The 26,419-nt window shown below is 47.9% G+C and overlaps 1 protein-coding gene across 2 annotated transcripts in view; it reads right to left on the bottom strand.

The window, feature by feature from the left end:
• The window catches only part of Trabd2b (TraB domain containing 2B), a 682,282-nt gene that overhangs the window by 186,067 nt on the left and 469,796 nt on the right, over positions 1-26,419 (bottom strand). Inside the window, exons 1-2 of one of the 2 annotated variants that reach the window (XM_021161098.2) lie at positions 21,718-22,360; positions 19,161-19,721 (exon numbers count right to left, since the gene is read on the bottom strand). In XM_021161098.2, coding sequence (XP_021016757.1) covers positions 19,161-19,721; positions 21,718-21,819 — 663 coding nt within the window. In that variant the 5' untranslated portion in view covers positions 21,820-22,360. Of the gene's footprint in view, positions 1-19,160; positions 19,722-21,717; positions 22,361-26,419 lie in introns of those variants that run through there. The other variant, XM_029476722.1, reaches the window with a different exon arrangement.

The raw sequence follows: 26,419 nt of genomic DNA, 5'->3' as shown, positions 1-26,419 counted from the left end.
TTGGGGACTTTTTGGATAGCATTGGAAATGTAATTGAGGAAATTACCTAATTAAAAAAAAATTTGTGTTGCCCCTAAGCCCTGTCTTTGGCACTTTATTCCAGGAGCTCAGATGAAAACAATCATTTCTTTTTACCTCTGCACTGATGGATAAGCCACCATTTTCTTTCCCAAGCTGCCCTCTCTCCAATTACCTAACAGAAACTCTGGCCACATAGCCTGGTCCTTTTGAAACCCTTCAAGCTGACAGTTCTGTTTCATCCTTTCTAGATCTGATCTCTGAAGACAAGGGCTTCCTATCTAGAGGCTAACTGTTCTGGCTGTGCATACTTTGCTGGGCATGCTCTACATGCTTTCTGCCCTTTTACATCCTTGATGTCTTATGTACCCAAGTAGAAAGGGGTCCATGTCTAAGAAAACACAGTTGGTAGTCTGTAAGTATTTGACAATGGAATCTACTGGAAACATACATCAGCCTAAACCAATATGCTTACTGAAAGGAAATTCCTTTGTGCTGGCCTTTGGGAGAGACCAGAATTTCATCATGTGTACTGCCTAGTACATAGAGCCTAAGTCCAGCAAGAGGTGATCCCTAAGGCCAGGGACACTGGTGACTGGTATGCTCTTCTAGGATCCAAGATCAGCCTCCATGGACATTCCACATTTGTAGCACATTTTTCAATAATGTAGACCACGAATAAAGATGGCACATGAGTTAACACAGAAAGCTATTCGAGTCCCTCCAGTCCTGTGATGTAAGTTAGAGAGCTGCTAGAGATGCTGTCAGGTTACCCAAGAGAGGGGTTTCAGGCAGACCTCCTTTAAGAAATCACATCACCAGATACATACTTTAATGTTCTAATTTTACTCCTCTCTCACCTCCCATATTTTAGCTAGTGGCTCAACTATGGGCCCGAACATGCCAGCACTGCACCGGTTTCCTAATCTCCCTATATGTGATCCACCAGGTACACTGTGAGCTCTACCTCCAAAACAAAGCCAGCTCTACTGATCTGGTTCCCAGATGTAAACCATCACTAACCCTCACCTTACCAACTCCTATAGCACCCATGCTGATCTCCTGGCTTTCTCCACTTTGATTCCCAACACACCTCACTCCCGCTGAGCACCCCAGAGTACATTCATCTTTTTAAAAATAAATAATTTAAATGATGATGATGATGATAAGTATCTTCCATGCTTCAGTCCAATGGTTTCCAACATTGGAATAAAAATCCAATGCTGTTTTGCAGGCCCAGTGAGGTCTCATGAATGTCCCCTCTGATCCACATCCTGACACTACCCTGTGCACATGTGGTTCCACTTCTGTTCTCTTTTGTGTTGTAAATATGCTTGATGAACTTAGCCTTCATTATTTGTGTCCCAGAACTATTTTGATTGTCATTATTAAACCCTTACCAGAGAGAAAGTTCTACAGAGAGGAAGACTTCCTCTGTTCCTGAATTACCTCCATCACCTATGTGGTGCCTGGCACACAATGAGGATTCAGATCACACTTGCTGAAGGAGTATGACTCCTCTCTCTCCTCAGGCACGGACTGCTTACAACAACCTCTTTCTGGAGTACACAGTGTGGAAAGTTTGAGAGAAACTACCTGAGAAACTACCTCATACCAGAGACTGAAGACAACATCCATCTCCTGTGTGTGCCCTACGGAGTTATGTTGAGAGCGACAGTTTATCTCTGTGGTCCTCCTTTCCCCCCCAAATCATAATTTCAGTCTAATTATGAGGTCTGCAACCCTATAGGTGAAACAACAATATGAACTAACCAGTACCCCCCAGAGCTCATGTCTCTAGCTGCATATGTAGCAGAAGATGGCCTAGTCAGTCAGCCATCACTGGGAAGCGAGGCCCCTTGGTATTGCAAACTTTATATGCCCTAGTACAGGGGAATGCCAGGGCCAAGAAGTGGGAGTGGGTGGGTAGGGGAGCAGGGTAGGGGGGAGGGTATGGGGAACTTTTGGGATAGCATTTGAAATGTATATAAAGAAAATACCTATTTAAAAAAATAAAAAAAAAAGAAATAGGTAAACACACACACACACACACACACACACAAACAAACAAAACATATAAATAGCCTCCAAACCCTACCCAAGGGACAATCATCAGACCAATATTTAAAACTACCAGGATCATTTCATACTTTCAACAAAAGTCCAAGAAAGTATCAGGGCCAACTGGAAAGATGGAAGTGATAGGCTATGGTATCCAAGGGAAGTTGTGAAATAGAAAAAAAGAAAGGCATTATGGAAAACTTAAGAAAATGCAAGTGAAGTGTAGCATTTAGAGAACTACAGCTTATCAATATTGGTTCACTAATTGTGACAAATGTACCCTATTAATGTAAGATGCTAATGATAGGCAAAGTGGGTGGGAGGAACACTCAGTGCCACCCTCATAATAACACTAAAAATCAAAGCTGTTTTCCAGTCAAAGGTTTATTTCTAAAACACATTTGTTCAGCGAACCAGTGTGCAGCAATAAACACTGCACCAATATTTTTCGTGTGCTTTATGAGATTTTTTTGAGCAAACAGTCCAGCTCCTGAAGTCTGTTAAACATTGTCTGGGGCAGATCGTTTGCATGATCTCTTTGTTCTCAATGCACTTGAACCGCAGTAAAGGCTGTCTCAGCCTATCCCCTAACCAAACCACCAGTGGCTAAAAGAGAGTTTGGGTCAATGACAAAAACAACAAAGGCTGCCCTTTTTGATGATGAGTCACTGTTTCCTGTGCTCTCAAACCCATCAGCCACAAGCATGCTGCCAAAGGCCCACTATGCACCTGAGCCCAGTGGGGTTTCTCAGCCAGCTTCTGCTGTACATGAACAAATGCAAGACTCTCTGCCGGGACCAATGATGCAGCACAGACTCCAGATAGCACAAGTGCTTAGAGAAGGCAGATGGTGGGAGCTGGGGCAGTCAAGGAAGGCTTTCTGTAGGAAGAGCAAGGCTGGGAAGCAGGACCTAGAGAGGGAGTGTGGGGACGGACACTCTAGGAAGTCCAGAGTTTAGACTGCAAAGAGTGGTCTAATTAGAGCTGTGGGGTCACCCCGATGGCCAGGGGAGGAGGAAGCCTGTAAATTGGGTTCCCATCACTGAGTACAGGTCAGGCCAGAGAGAGCTTTTCCTTCCTTCCTTCCTTCCTTCCTTCCTTCCTTCCTTCCTTCCTTCCTTCCTTCCTTCCTTCCTTCCTATATGCTTCTTGTGTCCTTGTCCCCTCCTCTATTGACTAGCAAGCCTCCTGGGAAAAGCTGTTGTCTGCCTCACCTCAGCCTGTGTCACAGAGCTCTGCACATAGCAAAAGCTCAAAGCTAGTGGATGAAGACAAGAGGGGATTGAACAAACATACTATGATCTAAGATGCTGGGACCATATTCTTCACTGTGCCAGGCTTGCAGGGACAACTAGCGTCAGTCTCTCCATCCTGTTCCTGATTTGTTTTATTTACCTACCCAGACTTCTTACTACTCATTTGTGTACTTGTTTCCTGTCTGTCACCTCTCAGTCACTTGGCAAACATTAGCTGACTACCTGCTCTGTGCCTGGTATGTCCTAGGTGCTAAGGATATGACAATAGGGACACACATCTCTGTATTAGTGGAGTTGGTGTGGTGAGAAGCGATATGCGGGTATAATATACAGGCTGCCAACAGGTGATGGGTGCTGTGGGAGAAAAGGGGAAATGGATCGTCAAAGGGATGACTTGTCATTACAAATGGAATTATCAAGGGAAACCTCCTCTGAGTACCGGTAGAAGATGGAGGTGGGCATTGGGTCATTGGTGCTCACTGACGGTTCTTGTCATTGTGAAGCAGGCACAAAAGAATTAAGGAAGGAAGGAAGGTGTTAGAAAGGCTAACCCTTTGTTCTTTCTCTTTTCTTCTTCTTTCCTTCCTCCTTCACTTTATCCTTCCTTCTTCTTCCTTTTCTAATGTGCTGGAGGTAAAACCTAGGACTTTCGCTATTTTGCAAGCAGTGGACAAGTTCTAATTCCACTTCTAATTCCTTTATTTTAACTAAAACGTTCAGTTTAAGCTAATTGTAAGTCCATATACAGTTAGAAGGGTCATTTCCTTTATGCAGTTTTCCCGGGGGGTGGCACCTTACATACTATGGCACAATATCAAAGCCGGGAAGTGGACACTTATAATCTACTGATCTGGGGCAGGCTTCATCAGTTTTGCTGACCTCACTGAGTATTTGACTGTGCAAACCTGGGCCCCTCAGTTTGGGGCAGTATTAATGGGTGTTTTCTCTTCGATGTCCAAGTTAAAGGGTCGTTTGAAGGGTTTAGAGCTGCAGAAAAAGCAGGGCAAAGTGACCCTGGGTGGTCAGCCTGCCTGAGCTCCACTTATCCAGCAGCCATCTGAGAAGACAGCAGAAGGTGCCCTCACCTTACATGTGTGGAAACACAGTGGAAACTCTTGGAAGTCCCCACAGCTGATGGGCAGAGAAACCTGCCTTCAATCCAACTGTTCTTTCTGGGGGCTCTCTCTGAAACCAAGAATTGCAGGATGAAAAAGAAGACTGCAAAGGACTTAGTGAACAAGGGGGAAAGACAGGTTCCAGGGAATAGGGTGAAGAAATGAGGCAGGTGTCTCTAAAGATGCTTCTGGGGTTCTGAGTCAGTATCCATGGGGAGCTTAAAGAACATTGCAGGGCTCTAAAGAAGAAATGATGGAGCTGTGACTTAATGTGTAATCTTGGACAAACCATACCCCTGTAGTTCATATTCCTCACACGAAAGCTGGGAGTGACCCCGCCCCCATTCCACCCATGGTTGTATGCTTCACCCCAGATTTTGTATGTTGAAATTAACCTGCAAGATATTGGAAGGTAGGGCCTGGGAATGCATGTAGTGGTGGGATTAGGACCCTTATGAGGTACTGAAGAGACCTGAGTTCTCTTGCCTTCTACACAGTGGAGCACTGTCATCTATGAACCAGGAAGCCACTCCTCAGCAGGCACACCAGATGCTGACACCTTGATCTTCCTAACCTCCAGAACAGACAGAAACATATTCTCTGCTATTTTTGAGATAGCCAACCAGGCCATTCTGTTAAAGCAGCACAGACAGACTTAACAAACACCCAGAGCTGTACACAACAAAGAAAAGGAGAAGCGGTTTTTTGCAAAGCACAAATGCTAGTTCAATTGCCAAAACCAGATAGAAGGAACCCAGCCTGTCTGCAGCCTATGACTAGGAAGCCTGGCTGGCTTGCCTGGGATTGAAAACACAGAATTTAGGTCAGCACACATAGAGGCTCTGGCTCTGTTTATAAGAAACAGAGAGTGTGTGTTCCTATTAAACGCCTTTGAATCCCAGTGAGAGTGGGAGACCCAGGGCTGTTTACGGCTTTGGATATTTACTTTTCTCATATACAAATCAGCTTGGGTGCCGTCAGAGCTGACGCCACCTCACACTGTGGCCCTCTGACGTCCTGGCCCCTCCCAATGCCCCACACATGGTTTGAATTTATTGGTTTTAGCAGATTTCATTTATATTGTGTGAGGATCGTGGAATGACCAGCAAACAGAAGCTCTGATCCATGCCCTGGAAAAAAACACAGAAGCATGAGGAAGAAGGCTGGCGGGGAGGGCTGGCAAGATCCCTTCCATGCACAAAACAGCTCTCACTATGGGATGGGCCACCGTGGAAACAAGGAAAAGGTGTGGTGATGTCACTGACTGCATGGCTCCACGATGGTCAGTGGCTAGAGCCATTCAAAGCCCAAATGCCTGGTGCTACAGCAGAGCATGCAGGTGCCCACTGCCCTTCTTGACATCTAGAACCGAACATCTGGAACATCAGTGGTGCTGATTGGCACAAGGTGGGGAGCTGGGGCATTCTGCTTTTTCATCCACATGCTCAGCAGAGGACATGGAGATGTGCCTGCTAGTTTTACACATAACCTGAGTAAGTGCTTACAGCCAGGCCCTGAGGGAACTCCAGGTTATTAGATGAGGTTCCTATCTTCAGAAAAGTCAGAAAATAAACACATAACCAACAAAATGCCACTCTCTGTGGAGGGGGTTCAGAGTCAACAGAGGAGGTGGGTATGCAGAAGGGGTGTGCGGTTTCAGGTTTACCAACCCCACACCACTAAAGGGATTTAGCTAAGGGAAAGCCTGCCCTGGTACACACTATCAGATATATAACCAGAGCTCTTACTCAGCATGGATGGTAGGCCCTCCTGTATCCCACTTCTGCTTAGGCAGCATTTAAATAACAGGGCTCAGCTCACTCCTACTGTGAAAAGGTGACATTCCCCTCAACCTGCTTTTAAGCAAACCCTATGAAATTCATGGATTGTGTGATCCCTTGCAGCTATGTTAGCAATGGTGGTGAGAGTCAGGCTTTCCCCCAAAGGCCCTGTAATAAATAAGCTTAGCTGGACTCATTCAGACACCAGCTTGCAGCACCATCTAAGGGCAAACATGACTGAGAATTCCAGAAGCTGGGATCCCCGCTGCGGGACACCAGTAGGCACATCCTGGATCTGAAAGATCAGGTGACAGAGCTTCAGAGAACAGAGGTTTTCTCTGGCCAAAGGGCTTAGCAATGCACAGGCAAGTCTGGGTGAGGTGTTCCAGTCTGAGACCCATGAATAAATGAACCAGTGAGCCAGTCATTAATCAGAAGAACTTCTGAAATGCAGAACACAATCATGGAGTTCCTGCCAATGCACCCGAGCTTAAGCCTGAACTTCATAGCATGATTGACAGGGCTCCATTGGCCATGTGTGTCTCTGCATCTGTCTCTCTGTGGCCCCCACCCAGTGTGTACTCTGTGGTGAGTAATGACAGTCTCCCAGTCTGGATGAGCATTTCCACCCTCACCTCACCCCATACCTGCAGCTGCCTCTGAACCTGGAGATTGCCACTGGCCCTTCAGTACTGAGCTTAGGTGGCCTCAGATTAAAGCCCATCCAAGCCTTCATGTGGGGCTATTTGCCATGTTCATAGGAGCATCTGCAGCCATAAAATACTTCTGGATAACAAGATGCAGCCTTAGCCCTTTTGGAAGCAGGCACAGGACCTCTAGATGACTTGAACCCTAGTCAAGCCCCTGCCATCTGCAGGTAGTACTTAACAGTGACTGACAGGTGGGAAGTAGCACTCCAAGCAATTGATCTCTGTCTGGCTGATCTCACGGAGAGTCACAGGGAGTCACTGTCAGGGTCCTGACTGCTATGGCACATAGCATCTCAGGGCAGCATCCTAGCCATCCACACAGCAGTTGCTATGGATATGCAGTCTCCATGTCCTTTGCACTCTTGCCCTGAGCATAGCTGCCATCCTCTGCCTGTCAGGTTCAGCTTCTGCTCTTAGTCCTGGATTCTATTTCCCTCACCCAGTTCCTGGAAAGCAGACTTCCTCAGGATGAAACTTAGCCATCTCCCAATCTCTAGCACTGCTCATTGTCAGACTTTTGAGTCTCAGATGAAACCCCCATCCCTTCTGGATCACATTCCCTCTTTCCATAAGATGCAGAAAGCAAGGCATAGGCTCCACCACCAGACTTGTATGGCTTCAATTCCAGACCCTCCATTTATTTGCTGTGCAACTCCAGCAAGTGAACCATCTCTCAGAGCCTTCTTCATGATCCATGAAGGAAGCTCCAATCTACCTGAAACCTGATTTGAGCATGAAGTGGACCAGTGCACAGAAAGGACTATGAACTGTGCTTCACACCTCTATTGTCACATCAACTCCTCCCCTTTCCACCACCCCCACTGTCATCTTGAACCTCCAGCACCTGGAATTGAGTCAGGCCAGTTCCTAGAAGTTCAAACATGGATAGATGAAGCATTTTAAAATAACTAAACTGGTCGAGGAAGTATTTCCAGGAACTTCTCTTTAGGAAAAAGCAAAAAAGCAAAAGAGGAAAAAGGAGAGACAGACAGACAGACATAGAAAGAAAGAAAAGAAAACCCAGAAACTACACATAGTTCAGCAGTGCTAAGAGCAGAGATCTCTTGTTAATAAAGTTCCCCTAGGCTTTACTCCCGTTGCCCCAGTAGCTCCGAGTTGATGCTGTTTATTAACTTGTCTAAGCAATGGAGATAAAGGATGATGATTAGATAAGAAAGGGCCCCTCCCCCATAACCATCAGAACCCATGACACCACTGAGCCTCCAACCTGAACCTCTCAAAACCTCTTTTCAGCCTGTCCCTGTCCTGGGGAACAACCGGAGACCAGGCAATGCTGATCCAGAGCAGATTTGGTCAGATCTTGCATACCACAGATGGTCATGACCACAGGGTGGTCAGACCACATAGTTCCCATCAGGCTGACCAAGCAAACACAGTGTGTGAGCATGGGAGACCAAGCATAGGGACAGAAAACTGTCTTTAGTTTAGGATGGGCTTCTGAACCTCAGTACACAGGCTGCCTGACAGAAGACCATCAGTTCTAACTAAAATCGCCACTAGACCACCACAGTTAATACTCTCAACTCGTAGGTATCACTGGGCCCTCACAGCAACCTCAGTGGGATGAGCCCCATGCTTCTCACCCAGGCAAAGCAGGGAGCTCCAGTCCAGTTTCTTAATTAAGGCATCAAAACATTTAAGCTTAAATCTAAGTGTCCTTATTTGTATAGAAGTACTTTATTCTCAATTTCCTTAAAATTGGGGAAATAACACCTCCCAGGTCTGCTTCAGGAATTTACTGTGGTAAACCTGAGGCCTAGCACATAATAGAGAGTATCTCAGAGTACCTATCTTGAGAACTGGAGAGACAGGGGAAAGATAAAGCAAGCAGATGGGCGTTGGAAGGATTTCTTATTCCGGCTTTCTACAGTTTCCCATCCTGGCACCTTCTTCCTGGACCACCCTTTCCATTCCCATCTCTAAGAGCACTTCAAAGCCACCTCCACCAAGAGGCTGGCATTCCTTTCTCACCACCCTCCCAGCAAAACTATTCCGATGGAAGCCAAGAACATAAAATTGCCTCGAAAACCAGCAGCTGGCCTCAGCATGAGGACTCCACTGTGGGGTCAACTAAACATCCCAGTGAAGATCAAGCACAATGACTGAGTGTTGTGGCTGGAGGTGTCCCAAAGTACATCAGTTTATCCAACCCATGACCATCCCACAGCTCTTCAAGCTGCATATAGAGCCTAGTGCTCAAAAGGGCTTGTCATCTAGTGATGCCACACTGCTGGAGATCGAAGGACAGACCCAAAGTCCCAATCCCTGGTCTGAGTGACTGTCAAGCAAATCTAGCTCAGTAACCACACAGTGAGAAAAGAGAGGGGACTGGGGGTGGTGTCCTACCTGTTCTAGGACAGACAGAAAAGCTCTAGAGACCACATGCAACTGGGACATAAATAGATGGAAAGGTTGTTGTCAGGTAGACTTTTGTTACTTCTCAATCTTAAGGCCAACCGGCTCAAAGAAGGGAACCCTATGGGAAATAAGGCTTTTAAAATAAGCCAGATTTCTTTTTTTTTTTTAAGACAGGTTTTCTCTGTATAGCCCTGGATGTCCTGGAACTCACTTTGTTTTATGTATGTGAGTACACTGTCTCTCTCTTTAGACAAACCAGAAGTGGGTATCAGATCTCATTACAGATGGTTGTGAGCCACCATGTCATTGCTGGGAATTGAACTTACACCCTCCAGAAGAGCAGTCAAGTGCTCTTACCTGGTGAGCCATCTCTCCACCCCATGGAACTCACTTTGTAGACCAGGCTGGCCTCGAACTCAGAAATCCACCTGCCTCTGCCTCCGAAGTGCTGGGATTAAAGGCGTGTGCCACCACCTCCTGATGAGCCAGATTTCTAATTGGGCTTTCTCCACTCTATCTTTTTTACTAAATGGGTCTTTCAAATGGGACTCAAGGTTTAAATGATGCTTAAGGCACACTAAGTCCATAGAGATAATATACAGCAGAAAACCTTAAATACCCTTGATAGGATGGAAGGAGAAAAGGATTGGATGGGGTTTGTGAGGTGTTGCCTTTATCTTTGAACCAGGGATTCGGGGCAGGGCTGTACTCTCCCACCCTGAGGAAGGAGTCTCAGAGGTGCTTCTTGGCTACTGGAAGTGCCCTACTGTCAGAAGTGTGGGGGAGGGGGCTGTTCGGTGCATACTGTGTTCTCAAGCTTGATTTCTGGCTTCTCTCTGCCTGAAAAAGGAAGCACCGCACACACATACACAGGCACACACCGTTGTGTGTGTTCTTCATGCCCACCTCTAGCACATATCACATATATCAGGCACACAGAGGAGCTGGAAACATGTCTGGAAAAGAACTGTACACTGATTGTGATTTTAAAAGTGAAAAATCAAATACTATGTATGCTAAGGAGCTTTAGACCAGTCAACCCTCAAAGTACCCCATGAGGCTGACAGACAAGGAAACAAAGACAAAGATAGGGTGTGTAACTTGCCTGAAATTACTTGTGGTTCTAATAAGTACATGAACTGCTTCCCAATGAAGGGTGCTCCTGAACTGAATCTGTCCCATGTTGTCTAAGTGACTTTAGGTAGAAATGAATATGGGCTTCTGAGGGTAAAATCTAACCAGGATGCTGCTGAAATGACAGAGAACCAGGGAGCCTTATGCCAAGAACACAACTTCCCAGGTCATGGCAAATGGAAAGGAAACTTTCAATGTTTCTTCCTGCCCTTCTTGACCTACTGGGTAGGAAAGAAAAGAGCCTAGGAATAAAAGGTGAGCAAGCCAGGGCACTCGGGATTGAAAGATGTCCTGCACTCCCCGCCGGACAGGGGATGCTAGCAAGGTGCTGCTGGCAGATTCCCCTGGGATAGTGAGAAGAAACATAGCCCCAGCAATAGGTATAGAGTACACATATGCCAAGTTCAAGGTTGTCCTGTAGAGATGGTCCTGGGGCCCAGACATGTACAGGCCTCCTCTAATGACTTCCTGGCTCTCTTTAAGGGTAGCTACACATTCAAAGTGGGCCAAATACAACCTATCTATCATGTCTTTCAAAACACAGTGCTAATAGCCAGCCAGATTGTTGCACCTAAACTTAAACTACTAAACTGTCAGATGATGATATTCCATAACCCAGTGACCAAAGATACATCTTTCTGTGAAACAGCGCTTGCTCGAAAAATGCAGGCTTTTAACGAGGACAACCCATTCAGGTGAGAAGGAGCTAGACAGACAATAAAAACTGGGAAGGGTCCTCAAGCAACAGGGAAAGGATAAAATGATGTATGGAGCCATGACCAAGGACTGTAGTGAAGGGAGGAGAGGTTCTATAGCTTCTATAGCTCAGTGTTATTGGAGCCTCCAAACCAGAGGATCACAGGAGGACCAAATTAGATGTTTCGATGTGAAAAGACATTGCAGGCAGATGAACCTGGAGATGCTCTGGAACTCCTGGTATGGGGGAGCGGTATTTTGATCATAAATGGCAAATAAGGAAGAGAAAATGGCAACGTCTACTAGGATAGAGAGTGGTGAGTCTAAGAGGGATTCATGAATGCCAGGGACATTGCTGAGGGCACTGAACACATCTCAGATAGAAAGTCTGAGACACAGAAGTTAGAATAGTCTTCACCTTTTAGCTAGTGTAGCCAACACCCAGCCCAGGCTATCCCACAGAGATGGGCTTCCGACCTGGAGCATACCCGGCTCAATTTTGCAATCATTTGTGAGTACATGTTGGACTAGGTTAGAATCAGGAAAGAAAGTCTGCCCAAGTAATAAAGTCAAATATAGAAGTGTTGAAAGAATGTCATAAAATTCCATAAAGAATTCCACAGAGGGAAACACTACATGTGGCATGCCATAAAAGAAATCCCCGGGCCAAGTCTTCACCAGTTCAGACCTGACAGCATTCTAGGAAGACTTCCTGGAAGAGGTTCAGCTTTGAGCTGAGCCTTAAAAATCAAAATATGGGGGGATTCAGAAGCAGAAAAGGAGGAAATTCCTGGAGAGGGAGGGGGCTCATCAGAAGCCACTGTTTCCAAGCTTGAGGCAGGATATACTGCATAGATTTAAAAGCCTGCAGATCCTGGAGGAGCAGCCCGGCGAGACAGCTTGGCAGCCATGAAGCAGAGCTGAAGGCTGGGCCACCGGCTGCCTGTGGATTAAGTGGGTGGACAGAGAGCCAGTGATGGGAGATAAAAGGGAGTGAAGTGGGTAATATTTAGAAGCAAATTCAGAGGGGAAGGAACGTCAGCCGTTGGGCTGGCAGCTGTGGTGCTCGCCAGCATTCTTCAGTTTCCTCCCTAGGAGAGCTGCTTTACCAGGCAACCTCTTTCTGGCTTTGAGAGAAGTCCAAATGGGAACTATTAACAAAGGCACGCGCACGGTTTTATCTCCATCAGAAAGTGCTTTGGCGGTAAGGAAGGCTTTCTCTCTGGCCACGGAGTGGAGAGTGGCTTGGGGGGGGGGGGGATCAGACGTGCTTGCAGATGGGGCTTCTTGGAATTCTTGAGAAATGGCCCCTTCCAACTCCAAGATTTTAGAAGTCTGTGTTGATGAGCTGAAAATGCTTCAAAGCTCCGAGGCTAGGATTTCATGACGTGAAGATTCTTCCGGTCCAAAAATGTCTCAGAGCTGAAGGGTCTAAGATTTCACCATTCTTTGCTTTTCTGAGCCTCAGAGTTTGGGCTCCTGGGTAGAGAAATCCTGAGCCTGGAAGTTTTACTGTGAGTTTATGATTCAAGCTTCATCACCTTCAGCTTTGGGAACTCATTGCCCTTTGATGGAGGTGCCTAAGCTGTCCTGTGTTTCTGCTTCTGCGTCTGCCACCTGATTCTCAGGCCCCCATTCAGATAAGACATAGAGATCAAGGTTTTCGTTAATCAGGTCACAGAGATGAGACATATGGAGCCTTCAGTGTCATTGGGACCTTTTGCAAATCTCCACTTGGACCCAGAAGCAATCCATGTATACCTATGAAGCTGTGTTAACAGAGGAACAGCCTCCCCATGTGAAGTTCCAGAACAGCTCCTGGGCTGTGAGTGGAAGGCACAGCGGGAGTGGTGGGCTGAAGTATAGGAAATCCTGTCTTGCAGGCCCGATTCTAGAGCTACAGTGAGCCACCCGAGAGCAGGCTGTGCTGAATCTACCCCCTGATTAAGGATGTCAGAGACAAGACAGTGTGCCCTGAGGTCTACCCTGAGTGCCCAGCTTCCATGGCCCACGTTTATTTCCTCCACCCACAAGTGAGCACTCAGGTCTCATGGAAGGTAAGCTGAGGGGCCCAGCAATGTGGACTGGAGGGTTGCCTGCCACAGAAGCCCCAGCCCTTGAGAATGGGCATTTTTGGAAAATCTGAGAGTTAGTGACTGGTTCTGAAAGCTTGGACATGTGACAGGGAGCAGAAGGAAGAGCAGGGTCTCATTATGAAGGAGGAAGAACCAGGACATAGGAACCACTAAAATTCAGATACTATGGGGCTGAGTTCCTACCGTAAAGCAGGACTAGTAACACCCACCTCTCAGGGTACAAAAGCAATGCACACTTGCAGGAATGAGTTCTCAGCAGGCAAACTCTATGCCATTCATTTCCAGGTCTCTGGCCCAGATCCTTCACTGCACTGCACTGTGGCTGCTCAAGTTAACGAGAAAAAAAAGAAGAAAGAAAGAAAGAAGGAAAGAAAGAAAGAAAGAAAGAAAGAAAGGAAGGAAGGAAGGAAGGAAGGAAGGAAGGAAGGAAGGAAGGAAGGAAGGAAGAAAAAAGAGAGAGAAAAAAAGAAAAGAGAAAAGAGTGGTGAACCTTAATGAAGAAGAGAATCAAGCCTGGGCAGGGGTCAAGCAGACTGTGCCACAACAGGCTAAGAGGGTCTCTCTGCTCTACAGACTTGCAGCAAGATTACCCACATCCACTCCCAGGAACCAGCCAGCTTCCTGACAGGTAAGCATTGGCCATGGTCAGCCAAGGATAAGCTGCCAAAGATGGATAAGTCAAGCTTAAAGTTGTGGTGTGGGTTGGCTCAGACCCTCCAAGGTATGGAGACAGACATGAGGATTACAGAAGGCAGAACAGAGTTGGCACTGGAAAGTGCCTAGCTCAATACAGTGATGGGGGAAAAAAGAGATAACATAGGCTCGTGGAAGGAAAGTGACTAGTCTGACATCATTGGCAAGGTAGAAAAGGCATGCTTTGAATCAGAACTCCCCATACTATATGTATTGAATGTCTGTGTCTCTCCAAAATTTACATGCTTACACCTAACCCCTGGAGTGATGATAGGGCTCTGACTGATAGAGATTGAGTCGTGGTGACAGAGCCTTGCAAATTACTGACCTAATAAAGAGGCCCAAGGAAAGTCACCATTCTCTCTTGTCCCTTATCACCATGTGGTTTTATCTATGTCACCACAGAAGTTCCATCTATGAAGCACAGGCCTTCATCACATATTGAATACCTTGATCTTCAACCTCAAAGCCTCTAGAATCATGAACAACTTAGTGTAAGATGTTTTGTTGTATCTCTTAGGGACCAGAACAACTCACTTGATGATTTTGCTATTTTGTGTCCCTACAGGATGAAATGAAGCTGTTGAAGTTTACAAAAGGAGGCCTGTTGCTGTGATTTATGCAACCTTCCTTTATACATTCATTTTCTCACCCATGCTGGGTTATAGAAGAGAATAAAAGATGCATATCATAGCTGCTGGCCATCAGTTATCATTCATTGTGAAAATATCTAGAATGCACTTTTTAATCTACTAATTAACCAGACACATATACAGAAGCTCTGACTATATGTAAACTCAGAAGACCATTTAGTATTCAACTCTACAGGCTTAGCTTAAATTAGAGGGCTATCTTCACAGTAGTTTCGTGGGAAGCTGGAGACGAACTTTTGGGAGAAGATACCCAGAGCATCTTTGGGAACTCCCATACTGGAATATGTTAAGATTTAATTTTTAAGCCAGAGGGAGAAAGCTTTAGTACTTTTAAATTATTTTTTCTTTTTGTATTTTATATTTCACTTTATCCATATTGATATACCACACATATATATCTATACATGCATATATACATACACACACACACACATATATATATTCACCAGATAATATCATGAGCTATGAAAAACAAAACAAAACAAAATCAAACCACCTTGTAGATTAAAGAGTATAGGTTTTAGCAATGGATGTTCTTGATCCCCTGGTCCTGTGTATGTAACCAAGCCAATGACCCAACTTTTTCAAGGCTCAGCTTATTGTCTTTACAGTAGATATGACAATAAAGCTTTTAGCACTTCCCTAGGGACTTTGAGGTCCAATGTTACACCCAGCACAGAGATAGAGCTCAGCAATTGATTCTGTGATTTCTAACTCGTTGAGGAAGAGATTGAAGAATTTCACAAATATTTTGTGCACTTTCAGCAGACTCCAATTATGGCTTTCAGACACCAGATAGTGCCAGGGCATGATGGTCAAACCCAGCAGTGGACAGAGCAGTGCGATCCTTCTTCTCTCACCAAATCTAGAAAGACCACTTAACTCAGAGTGTTCTCAGTCAGTGTCTCCACCATACAGTGAGAGTGGACAGAAGAGGAAGGACTGAAAGTCCCACCTTGATGCTGCGACTCTGTAATACAGTTCCTCACGTTGTGGTGACCCCCAACCATAAAATCATTTTTGTTGCTACTTTATAACTGCAACTTTGCTGTTAAGAATCTTAATTAAAACTTTTTGGAGTTACAGGTTTGTCAAAGGGATCACCACCCACAGGTTGAGAACCACTGCCCCAGAGAGGGTAGTGGCAACAAGTATCAGTCCCTGGAAAAAGCAAGCAAAGCTGATAAGGATCTCCAGGTCCTAAGACTGTCATAAGATCTGGCCTAAAGGTTTAAACACCCCAGGCTTCCAAAAGGAGGGGCTTGCCACCTTCATACTTTCTGTAGTACTAGAGATTGAATCAGTGTCTAGTGCTCTATATCCAGTAAGTACTTATCACTGAGCTAACCATCTTTCTACTTTGCATTTTGAGACAAGGTCTCACTAAGTTGCCTTTCCATGAACTCACTCTGCTGTTCAGGTAGGCTTGAACTTGTGATCTCCTGCCTCGGCCTCCTGGAGAGCTGCAGTTATGGAACTGTGTTCTCTCTCCCCCATCCTTTACACAGTCCAGCTTCATGTTGTCTAGCACCAGTTGGACAGTGGATATGGCTGCTGAAAGACAGGCATGCCCACTTCTCATGTAGCTCTCTTTATCCCCTGCCCTGAAGCCCACTAAGACTCCCTGCCAAGAACAGAAACCACATATAGGAAGTTCTTCAGTCATTTAGAGTCTCACAGACTGGCTCTGTTCTTTATTAGCCATGTGGCCTTGGGCAAGTCATTCAACCATACTCGGTGCCCACCTTAGAAAGCCAAGGGGTTACAGGGAGAATTCAATGAGATGGAAATGCACATGGAGCCTCCTGCTGGGTGCCTGGCACGTGCAATTGATTAGAATGGTCCCATGGAATGTCAGGGCTGGAAGGGGCATGAAAGATGACCTAATCCTGGTGTCTGATTTCACAGGCAGGGTGAACTGAGCCCAAGGAGAGGAACTGACTTGTCCAAGGTCACATGGTAGAATCTTAGTGATACTGAATCTAGCACCTTGAGTTTATTTTTTAAATCAAAGGTCAAAACCTCTCACTAGACCTGCTTGCTCTTCCTGCGAGCTGAGCAGTTACCAGCTTCCCAAGCTTCCCCCATCCTCTGGCCCCATAAGTCCAATTTAAACTTTGTTCTCTACTTAGTAAGCAAAATGCATATTTTTACCCTTAAAAAATACATAAAATTAAAACTGAAATCTCAGGCTTTAGCATTAAAGCTGTCTTTGAAGCGTTTCCTCCCATCTTCCTTGCTCACTGCCCACCCCCCGATTTTGCAATAACAGTAATGCTTCAAGGAAAGAAAAAATAAAAATCTGATGCACATAACAGATATTTCAGCCCAATAACGCATCACAGATGTTCATATCAAACTGTGCATGCATGCATACAATTTTACTGAGAGGGCAGTTGCATTTCTGACTTTCAGGTTGGAGATCCCTACCAACCCCATCTGCCCAGGCTCTGGATTCCCTCTCTTCACAGTTCGCCCATGGCTGCCCAAGAGGATGAAGGAGGGGTTTCATCACCTCCCTCCAAGATGATATGAGGACAAATTGGTGCCGTCAGGCTCTTGGGCAGGTGGTGAAGGGTGTGCAGATTAGGAGAGGAGTGGACTCCTGTTTTCTTTTGCCTGAGACTTGTTTGTTACATCCCTTTCAAGAAGCTGGACCCAACAATTTGAAGAGCGGGCCCAGGCTGGTGGTGGGGTGGGAGTGTTTTTGCAACAGAAACTGGAGTCTGTTTGATCTTCAAACATAGGCTTTGGAGACTGTCAGCAGGCTCCTCGCTGGCCGATGAACGGTTCTCAGTAACTTTTCCTAAAACATACGCTCACACACTTCGCAGCAAATGTTTTCAACCCACCAGAGCCGTCATTTGGTTGAACAGCAGTGTTTCCAGACTCCCGAAGAAAGATAGTTTTGTTGTTTTAAGAGAGACAGATTAAAGCCAGGGACTGTTTAACCAGAGAGCTCCAATACTTCCTTCAGCCCTTGTCAGGTTCCCCTGTGGTTGGTACAAAGAGAGTGATAGTGGATCCCTCACCTCCCAAACCTAAAATAGATATCTTTGGGGGCTAGACATGAGGACTATGGGCAGAGAGGCCTCCCACAAAACTGCCTCCAAAATGAGATGGGCGGTGAGTGCTGGGGCCCCTCTGCCACAGATAATATCAGCTCACGAGGCTGGCAAGGGGAAAGTCACTTCAGAAGCAAAGTGCCGCTCTGTTCAGAGGGCTTGGCGCTGGGGCAGAGAATACACAGGATTTTCCCCGTGGAGATGGAGGCAGGCATAGTCAGAACCCTGCGGGGCGTGACTAACTGCCCCAATATTCCTGCCACCGGGCCCTCTGGGTAAGGACTCCACAATTATGGGAGAGCCAGCAGGAGAACTCACAAACCAGCCTTTCATTTGGCCGGCAAATCAATCTGGCTTCTTACCTCCCTGGGGACAATATTGCATTTCCCCTGGAAAAACAAAGGCCAGAGATCTCGGAAGGGGGATTGGCTTCAACAGCAGTTCCCTGGTGACGCACTTGCAACATCTCTGGAGCAATTGGGTCTGATTCCAGGGATAGAGTCTGGGGTCCAGTCTTTTTATGAGTCTATCTCCTTAATGATGACCACACATGTCATGAGACCACACTTTGCTTGGAGCATCAACCTATACTGGGCCTCCTTGTAGGAGTCCCAAGTCCTGGAGCTCCCATCGTGGTTTGACAGCTCCGTTCTCTAGGCACAGATGTGAACTTATTGTTCCCAGGGCCTCAGAGTTGAGTTTGGGACTAGTGAGTTGTGAATGACCTCTGCCCATGGGGACAGGCTTTTAATGAATTTAGCTGAATCAGGTCTCTGACAGCCAGAGACTTTAAACCTCTTAAGCCACTCCTTTCTCCCTTACTCCCTAGGTTCAGAAATCAGAACTGCCAAACTTCAGAAAACACATTTCTCTGAAATTATAACCCACAGACTCTCCTTGCTGACTGGAAGTTCCCCCAGTCTTAGGGAGGCAGCTCCAGAGTCACAGAGCCTTAGCAAAGGCCCAGGGAACCATGCAGAACTTAGTGTTAATCAGCAAAGCAGTGCTGGTGGAGGCCAAGTCCACAAAACCTTCCTTGACAGCACAGTCTAGGCACCATGCCTTCCACCTCTATGCAGTCTCTATAAACACACCCACAGGTGTGTATCCAAGCAGCCTCAGGACAGCCTTGTTCTCTGAAACCCCAGGGCCTGGGGAAGACTGCTGCAAATGGGCAACTCCCTCCTTCTGTTTTGAATCACTCTGATGCTCCCAGGGAAATTCTTTCTGCTCAGGCAAGCACAGCAGGTGGAGAGTGGATATCCCCAACAGGGAACCACTGAAATGGAAAGAAACACCCAAACTCTGGCACATAGTAGTTTCCCCTGACCCTAATAGAGCCGCCCAGTGCTATTCAGGACCAGAGAGATACTTTTGCTTGGGGTAAGAGACAGGGAGGATGGGACCTGACTCTGGCTGTCTGCTGGAGCATGACAAAGATTAGAGACTAAGACCAAGACACTGGGGATCAACCACTAGCTAGGCTGGCGAGTGGGTTCTTACCTGGGAGAAGTTGAGCCCATTGAGAGGATGACACTGCTCCTCAACCCGCTCCACAGCCCCTGTGCTCTTCTTCATCTTCTCAGCCTGCTGGGCCAGGTAGAGGTCCAGCACAGGCACACCTCGGGAGCGCACATCTGTCTCCGTGAGGGAGTTCACCATGAGCATCACCCACACGGGCCTCTTGCGCTCCCAGTTACCAGCAATGGCATTGAACAGGTAGTCAGCATACAGCCCCTTGCCTCGTTGTGCTGGCGTCATCCAGGAGGGGATCATCAGCTTCACATAGTCCAGGTGGCGCTTCAGGCGCCAGTAGAGCTCCCTTGGCAACACGTCCTGCAGGTTCTCCCCATGGGGCAGCAGCTGGCAACTGGCCAGGGCTGAGATGGTATAGGGATCTGTCAGATCCAACTCAAAGTAGACGTGAGTGCTGGCCTGGAAGGCTGCTTTGGAATTATCAGGGATGAAGTCCCAGACTCGGGTATAGGGAACGTGGATGGTGCCAAACAAGTAGGCTGGAGGATGGCGCCGAATAGTCCACAGGAAGGAGTTCAGGTCCCTCTGCTACAAGGAGAGAGAAGAGAGGCAGATCAGTGAGGCCAAAGGCAGCAGGGCAGAGCCAGGGTTGGCACTGAGAGATGGCAGGGGGTAGATGGGGCCAGAAGGCAGAGGCCCGCTGGCAAGGGCTTTCCAAGCTAAAAGTTCCACATTCAAATGCTGGCTTTGTCCTTTCTTAGTTGAATAATTTGCAGTACATCATTCTACTTCCCAGACTCAGTTTCCTCTTCTGCAAAATGGGGGTGAGAATGGGAGTTATTGGTAGGAGTGAAAAACAGAACATACATATCTGAAGCCCTCAGAGTGGTGCCAGGCACGGAGGAAGTGGGCAACGAAAGGAGGCTCTCTTTATGACTAGCTTTCACTGTGAAAGCCAAGGGCTGCCACACCACCTGAGAACATTCATGCTTGGCCAAGCCAAACCTTCACCAGGGTGTTTCATGTGTAGGGTGGGGAGAGGGGGGACCAAGAGTCCTGCTCTGGCAAGAAAAGAGGAAGTCATATAACTTTTAAATACAGCCATTAGAAGACACATGCCAAGAGTACTCTGAAAGCAGAACACCTATTAAAAATAGCACACCTATTTCAGCAGCTCCTTCCCATTCATCGGGTGGGTAAGGCTTTCTTCTCGGAGGGCAGGTCACGGGTGTTAGCTACTTTGCTCCACTCACTGAGACCATAGGTGAGAAAGTGTTTTAAAATCTTGCAAAGCCAAAGCAAGTCTCAGTTGCTGGTGTGGGAGGAGAGGATTTCATAGAATTAACCCCAGGAAGTATACATATTCTGGGTGCTTTCTAAACTTCCCCCACCAAAAAAGTGTACCTAGCTCTCCAAGTCTGTCTTTGTCTGTGACCTAGGCACACACTATGGTTGTGTGCCTTGAGTGGGGGCCCAAATACCAGGGCTGTTTTTTCCAGTATCAATTAGAATTTGGAAAGAAACAGGAGTAGGGGACTATCTCCCAAGCAAAGTCAGTTTCTATCTACAAAAGTCCCCAGAGTGACCACTGACCACTTAGCAAACTTTAGGTCAACTCATAACATATTCCTCCCTGATTCTGGCACAAATGAAAAGTATTTATTGTGGGTAGTGGAAACAGAACCATAGTTTACCAACAAACCTTATAAATGTGAATGCACAATAGACAGTGCCTACCAGCTATCCAGCTGCTTTCTTGCACAAGGCAGACTGCTAGCTGTGCACCTTGCCCAAGGCCAACCTATGCCCTGCTAATAGGGTAGCACAGGAAGACCCTGCAACAGTGTTCTGGTCTACTGGCATCTAGTTCAGGATGATCGCCAACACATTAATCTATATCTGAAGATAAGGGCATTGCAGGAAAAAAATCAAGAGATGCCGGGTTTGGGGAGGAAAGTTGGGAGAAGCAATAATTACTTGGTGCCCTTAGGAAAATATTAGACAAGCAAGTTCATCCTGTCATTTCCGTTTCTCTCCTATGATATCTTACCCCTTTTCAGGAAACAGGGTCATTTGGGACAATAGGTACTGGGTAGGGTCTGGGGTACAGAGGGAGAGGAGTGAGAATGAGCACCAGGGTTGGAGGATCCAGCCTTAGGTCAGAAAAAGGGTCAAGGAGAGGGAGGGAAGCCTGGCCTGGGGCACTGTGTGAATGAACAGCGAAACGGTTGGAAGTCAGGGTGTAGAAAAGGGTACTAGGTGTTGGGAAGATGAAGTCAGAAGGCAACCAAAGGGTAAAGGTAGGATAAAAGACAGGAGAGTCAGAAGCGGACACAGAGAGGGGATCCATCCAATCAAGACCAAAAGTCTAGGGGAAACTGTCCGCAAGTGGAGAAGGAACCATCTGGGCTAGGCTCAGACTTGGAGCCCGGGAGGACAGATGCTAGGGAAGGGAGCCCAGGCTGTGCCCAGAGGGCGGAGATGGAGCGAGTGGGCTGAATGGAGAAGGCTGGTCCCAAACCCTGGCCCCTCAGGCTGGAGTGTCCAGGCAGGCGGGAGAGTGGCAGGGCTGGTGCTCGCTCACCGTTCCAGGCGGCCGGCACTGTCCTCCGTCGGGGGGTTGCGGGCGGGCGCGGGCGGTGGCAAGGAGGGCGGCTAGCAGCGGCCCCGCCAGGGCGGCGTGCATCCTGCCGGGGCCCGCGGGACGCGGGGGACCCTCTTGGGCAGCGCCCCCTCAGCAGGGCGGGGAGCCCCCAGCTGGGCACCGAGGATCTTCTGGAGCACAGGGCTCCAGGCGCGAGATGCTGGGAGCCCGCTGGGGCGTGGCTGGATGTCCCTGTCGGACCTGGGGGTCCCTCTGGGGCGGGGCTCCGGTCTGTTGGAAGAGGGGGATCCTCTGGGGCGGGGCCCCTCACCAGGGCGCGCAGCCGGGTTGGCCGAGCCCCGGAATTCTGAGAGCGCGCAGGGGTCCTAGAGCGCGTGGGGGTCCCGGAGCCGCGTCAGGGTCCAGGGGTACGCGGGGCTCCTGGGGCAGTCCTGAGATTCCAGGGTGAGCGGGGGAACTCGGGTTATGCTGGGCACCCGGGGCGCGCAAGGGTCCCAGGGGTGCGCGGCGCTCCAGGGGGCGCGCAGTGGGACAAGTGCGGCAGAGGGCGCGGCGGGGCGGGGGTCTGCTCTGAGGTGCCGGGCTGCCCCCGAGCCCGGCTCAGAGGGGCGGCGGGCGGCCGCGCGGCCGCTGCCCGGGCTCCGCCATGCTGCTCCGCGGCCGGGAGGGAGGGAGAGAGGAGGGCGGGAGAGCGGCGCGGAGCCGGGCCGGGCGGGGGGCTGGGGCCGCCGGGCGGGGGAGGGGAGGACCCGGCGCGGGGGGCGGGGGGCCGGGGCCGCGGCGGGCCGGGCCGGGCCGGGCCGCAGGGAGTCGGAGCGAGCTCGGCGCCCGGGCGCGGCGAGGCGGGGTCTGCCGGGCATGGCAGGCGCTCGCTGGCTCCGCGCTCGCTCTCTCGCTCGTTCCCTCGCACGCGCGCGGAGGGAGGCGAAGCCCGCAGCAGCCACTTCCCAACTTTCCAAACTTCCCAGCGCAACTTTTTCCTCTCCTCCCCTGCCTGCGCCTCCTCCCTCCTCCCTCTCCTTTCCTCTCTCCAGCTCTGCGCCGGGATGTAGCTCCTGAGCGCCACCGCCAGAGGGCGTCTGGCTCAGTGGACCTTGGGTTAAGGTGGAAGTCCAATGGTCAGGCTGAGACAAATCTGGGGACTCGGACCAGTTTCTCAGAGCACATCTGCGAGGCCTGGCGAGAGTAAGCAGTTAGCAGGACAGGATTTGTGTAGGCACTCGAGGTATATCGGAGAATGAGACGGTCACTGGAAATCCAGAGAACGTGGTATTTGCTTACAACATTTTGTCATGCTGCTGTGCCTAACACTGCCATATGTGTTCCTAGGCACTCTGCAAAGACCCACTACATTAAATTAAAACATGTCTAAAGAACATAAAACAATTAGAATTCCTTGGAAGCTCCATTCAGCCAGTCATTCTCCTGTCTGTTTCTCTGGGTGTACACACACGCACACCGCTGTTGTTAAACAAGATTTGCTAAGACTCTATCCTGATATTGGAGGTTAAAGATAAATTGTGTGATATTATCAGAAGTCTATAGCTGACAGACATGATGAGATATGCAAGTAGACAATTAAAATACAATCATAGCAGAAGACCAAGAAAAGGCAGGCAGAGGAAGGGTTCCTGAGGCAGGCTCAATGGACCTCGGGCTAAGAGGTGGAAGTCAGGCTAGGACAAATTTGGGGACATGGGTGAGTTTCTCAGAGCACATCTCCGAGGCCTAGTGAGCATAAGCAGTCAGCAGGACAGGCTATGGGTAGGCACTATGAGGTATATCAGAGGGCTCCTGGAGTCAGGGCAAAGCCCTAGGAGGTGATCTTTAAGATCTTTAAATCAGCAGTAGCTAATAGAAGGGAGTGAAGCAGCTGGGTGTGGTGGCGCATGCCTTTAATCCCAGCAGCACTCAGGAGGCAGAGGGCAGCCTGGTCTACAAAGTGAGTTCCAGGACAGCCAGGGCTATACAGAGAAACCCTGTCTCAAAAAAAAAAAAAGAAGAAGAAGAAGAAGAAGAAGAAGAAGAAGAAGAAGAAGAAGAAGAAGAAGAAGAAGAAGAAGAAGAAGAANGAAGAAGAAGAAGAAGAAGAAGAAGAAGAAGAAGAAGAAGAAGAAAAGAAGAAGAAGAAGAAGAAGAAGAAGAAGAAGAAGAAGAAGAAGAAGAAGAGGAGGAGGAGGAGGAGGAGGAGGAGGAGGAAGAGGCGGAAGAGGAGAAGGAGGAAGAGGAAGAGGAAGAGGAAGAAGAGAGTGAAGCAGATGGATCACCTGGTGCCAAGGTATAAAAGTGGGAGAAAAGGGCCTTCAAGGGACTGCCTACAGAAAGCAGGTGGCCAGAACCTGCGTCATCACGCCAGGCCTGAGAGCATGTCTTTGTATGTATACAGCCATGGGAAGATACTCCAAGATTCAAAGTTGCAAGTGGCTAGGGCATATCTTTACTTACAGGGCTCATGATTGAGGGAACAAAGTAGAGGCAGAGTGGCCAGTGGGAGCCAAGGCCTGATCCTAGGCCCCTTAGCTCCCAGCTAAGGGCCCTCCTCCCCTCTCTCCACTTTTGCCTCAGTTGCACATGGAACCACTAGAGGAAGGAAGGCTCAAAGTGTGCATGAGGCAGAACGACTTGCCTCTCTGAGCCTAGAATGTGAGCCACTAAGAACCGGAGTAAAAGAGAAGGATGTAAGCACCAGAGGCGGCTGTGAAATTTCCACTCTTTTCTTTGCAATTGCCTACAGTTCAAACTGCTAGATATGAGGAGCAATTTGTTCTGCTCAGCCTCTTATCCCACATACCTACTTGGTGACAGATGCTAAGCACACCAGAGTGCCCAGAAAACAGGGCACCAGGGCATAATGTAGTAGCTCTGTCTCACACACAGGGCTCTGAGACCTGCAGCCATGACAAAGAAAGAGAAGTTCTTGAGAGATACTGCCCTGACTCAGCCCCTTTCCCCCTAAAGCCACCCATCTGCTTGGAAAGAGCAGTGAGTTGGTTAGAGTGAGAGTCTGCTTCTACAGAGAGATAGGAACATGGTCTTTACTGGGGAATTAGAAGATGGCAGATAGGGAATACAAAACAGACCAGATCAAACTTAAAGTGATGGTATGTGTGACTATGAGTTAGTAGTTTTTCATACCTTCCCCCTGTGTTTCAAATAAAAGTTCTCTCAGATCATGTCTTTTCCCCTAAAATGATAAAGGTTTTGGCAGCTAACTGTCAGAGATAACTGCTGTAACTTCCTCATTTACTATGTCATGTAGGGCAGTCAGCAAGCGTAGACCACAGCCTCTTGGAGTCTTTCTTCTTAGGACCTCTTCCTGGCTTCACTGTTTTTCAGTGACTCGATGTGTGTGATACTGCCTTAGGCACTGACACTGTTAATGAGACCTGAGAGCAAATCAATGTGTCAATGCAAGGGAATTGAAAACATACATCAACACAAATCTCTATGCATTAAAGTGTTCTTCACAGTAGCCAGAGTGTAGAAACAACCCAACTAACTGTCCATCAGCTAGAGAGTGAGTGAGTGAGTGGGAAGCCAACCATGGTGTGTCAACACATCAGGCTATACACTTGGAGGACATACATTTTTTTTAAAAAAAGAGTCATATTCAAGTTAAAATATTATTTGACTTCAGAAAGCACTGAAGTGAGCATATGTACAGAGGCAAAAAGCAGGATAGTGATCACCCAGAACAAGGCTAGATAAGGAGATGGAGGGACCATACCAAAGAAATGTTGGGGTTTGGGGGGCAAGTAGTAAAAAAAAAATCAAAAAGTGATGATTACCTAACTGTGAACAAACTAAAAGAAAATAAAACAGTTTAAATAGGTGCATAGTATGTGAATTGTGTTTTCTGAAGCTGCTACCCAAAACAATAAACAAGACTATGGGTTTCAATGTGTTTTTAAAGAGTTTATTTCTATTTATGATTGAGTATCTGTGTGTCTGCCACATGTAATGTAGGTTCCCATGAAGGCCAAGAGAGGGTGTTGTGTTCCCTGGAGCTGGAGTTTCCAGTGACATGGGTGCAAGAGCTGATGTGAACTCAACTCCTCTGCAAGAGAAGAGCATGCTCTCTTAGCCATTGAGCTATCTCTTCACCTCAGTTTCAGTGTGGAGTTTAAGGCATTTCCCCCCTCCCATTTGGTCGTGTGAGATAAGCCCTGGGTTGCGCTAAGTCCTAAATCCTAGAGACTAGGGCACTTGGACATCTTCTCTGGACCTGACAATGAACCGAGGTGACCTACAGCTTGTTTATGCTGGTGAAGTGACAAACCCTTAAGGGCCTCTCTACTGAACACTAAAGTTCTTTTTTTAGGGTCATTGCCAGTTTGGGGCATTTAGGCAGGGCGAGAAAGGGCTCAAGAGGAGGCAGTGGCTGCAGACTCTAGAGTGCTCTGCCTCAGGGCATATCCGGACCACTTTTCTTTTATTGCATCTTAATTAAGTTGTTCAATCAGATTGGTACCAGGAATCTGTAGGCTGTAACAGCAGGGGCAGGAGCAGAAGCCTTGTAGCGTAACTAAACCAACAAAGTTGGCCTCAGGAGCCCTGCTCTGTTGATAGGTGCCCCTTCCAGGGTGAGAGAGGAGGAACTTAGCCTCTGGCTCAAAGGAAGTGGCCATCCCAATATTCTGACTTCAAGCTCCTATAGCCTGCGTGTATCTCCTGACCCCAG

Source organism: Mus caroli, chromosome 4, assembly GCF_900094665.2.
Source record: "Mus caroli chromosome 4, CAROLI_EIJ_v1.1, whole genome shotgun sequence".
Taxonomy (NCBI): domain Eukaryota; kingdom Metazoa; phylum Chordata; class Mammalia; order Rodentia; family Muridae; genus Mus; species Mus caroli.
This window is presented reverse-complemented; position numbering and strand designations above follow the sequence as displayed.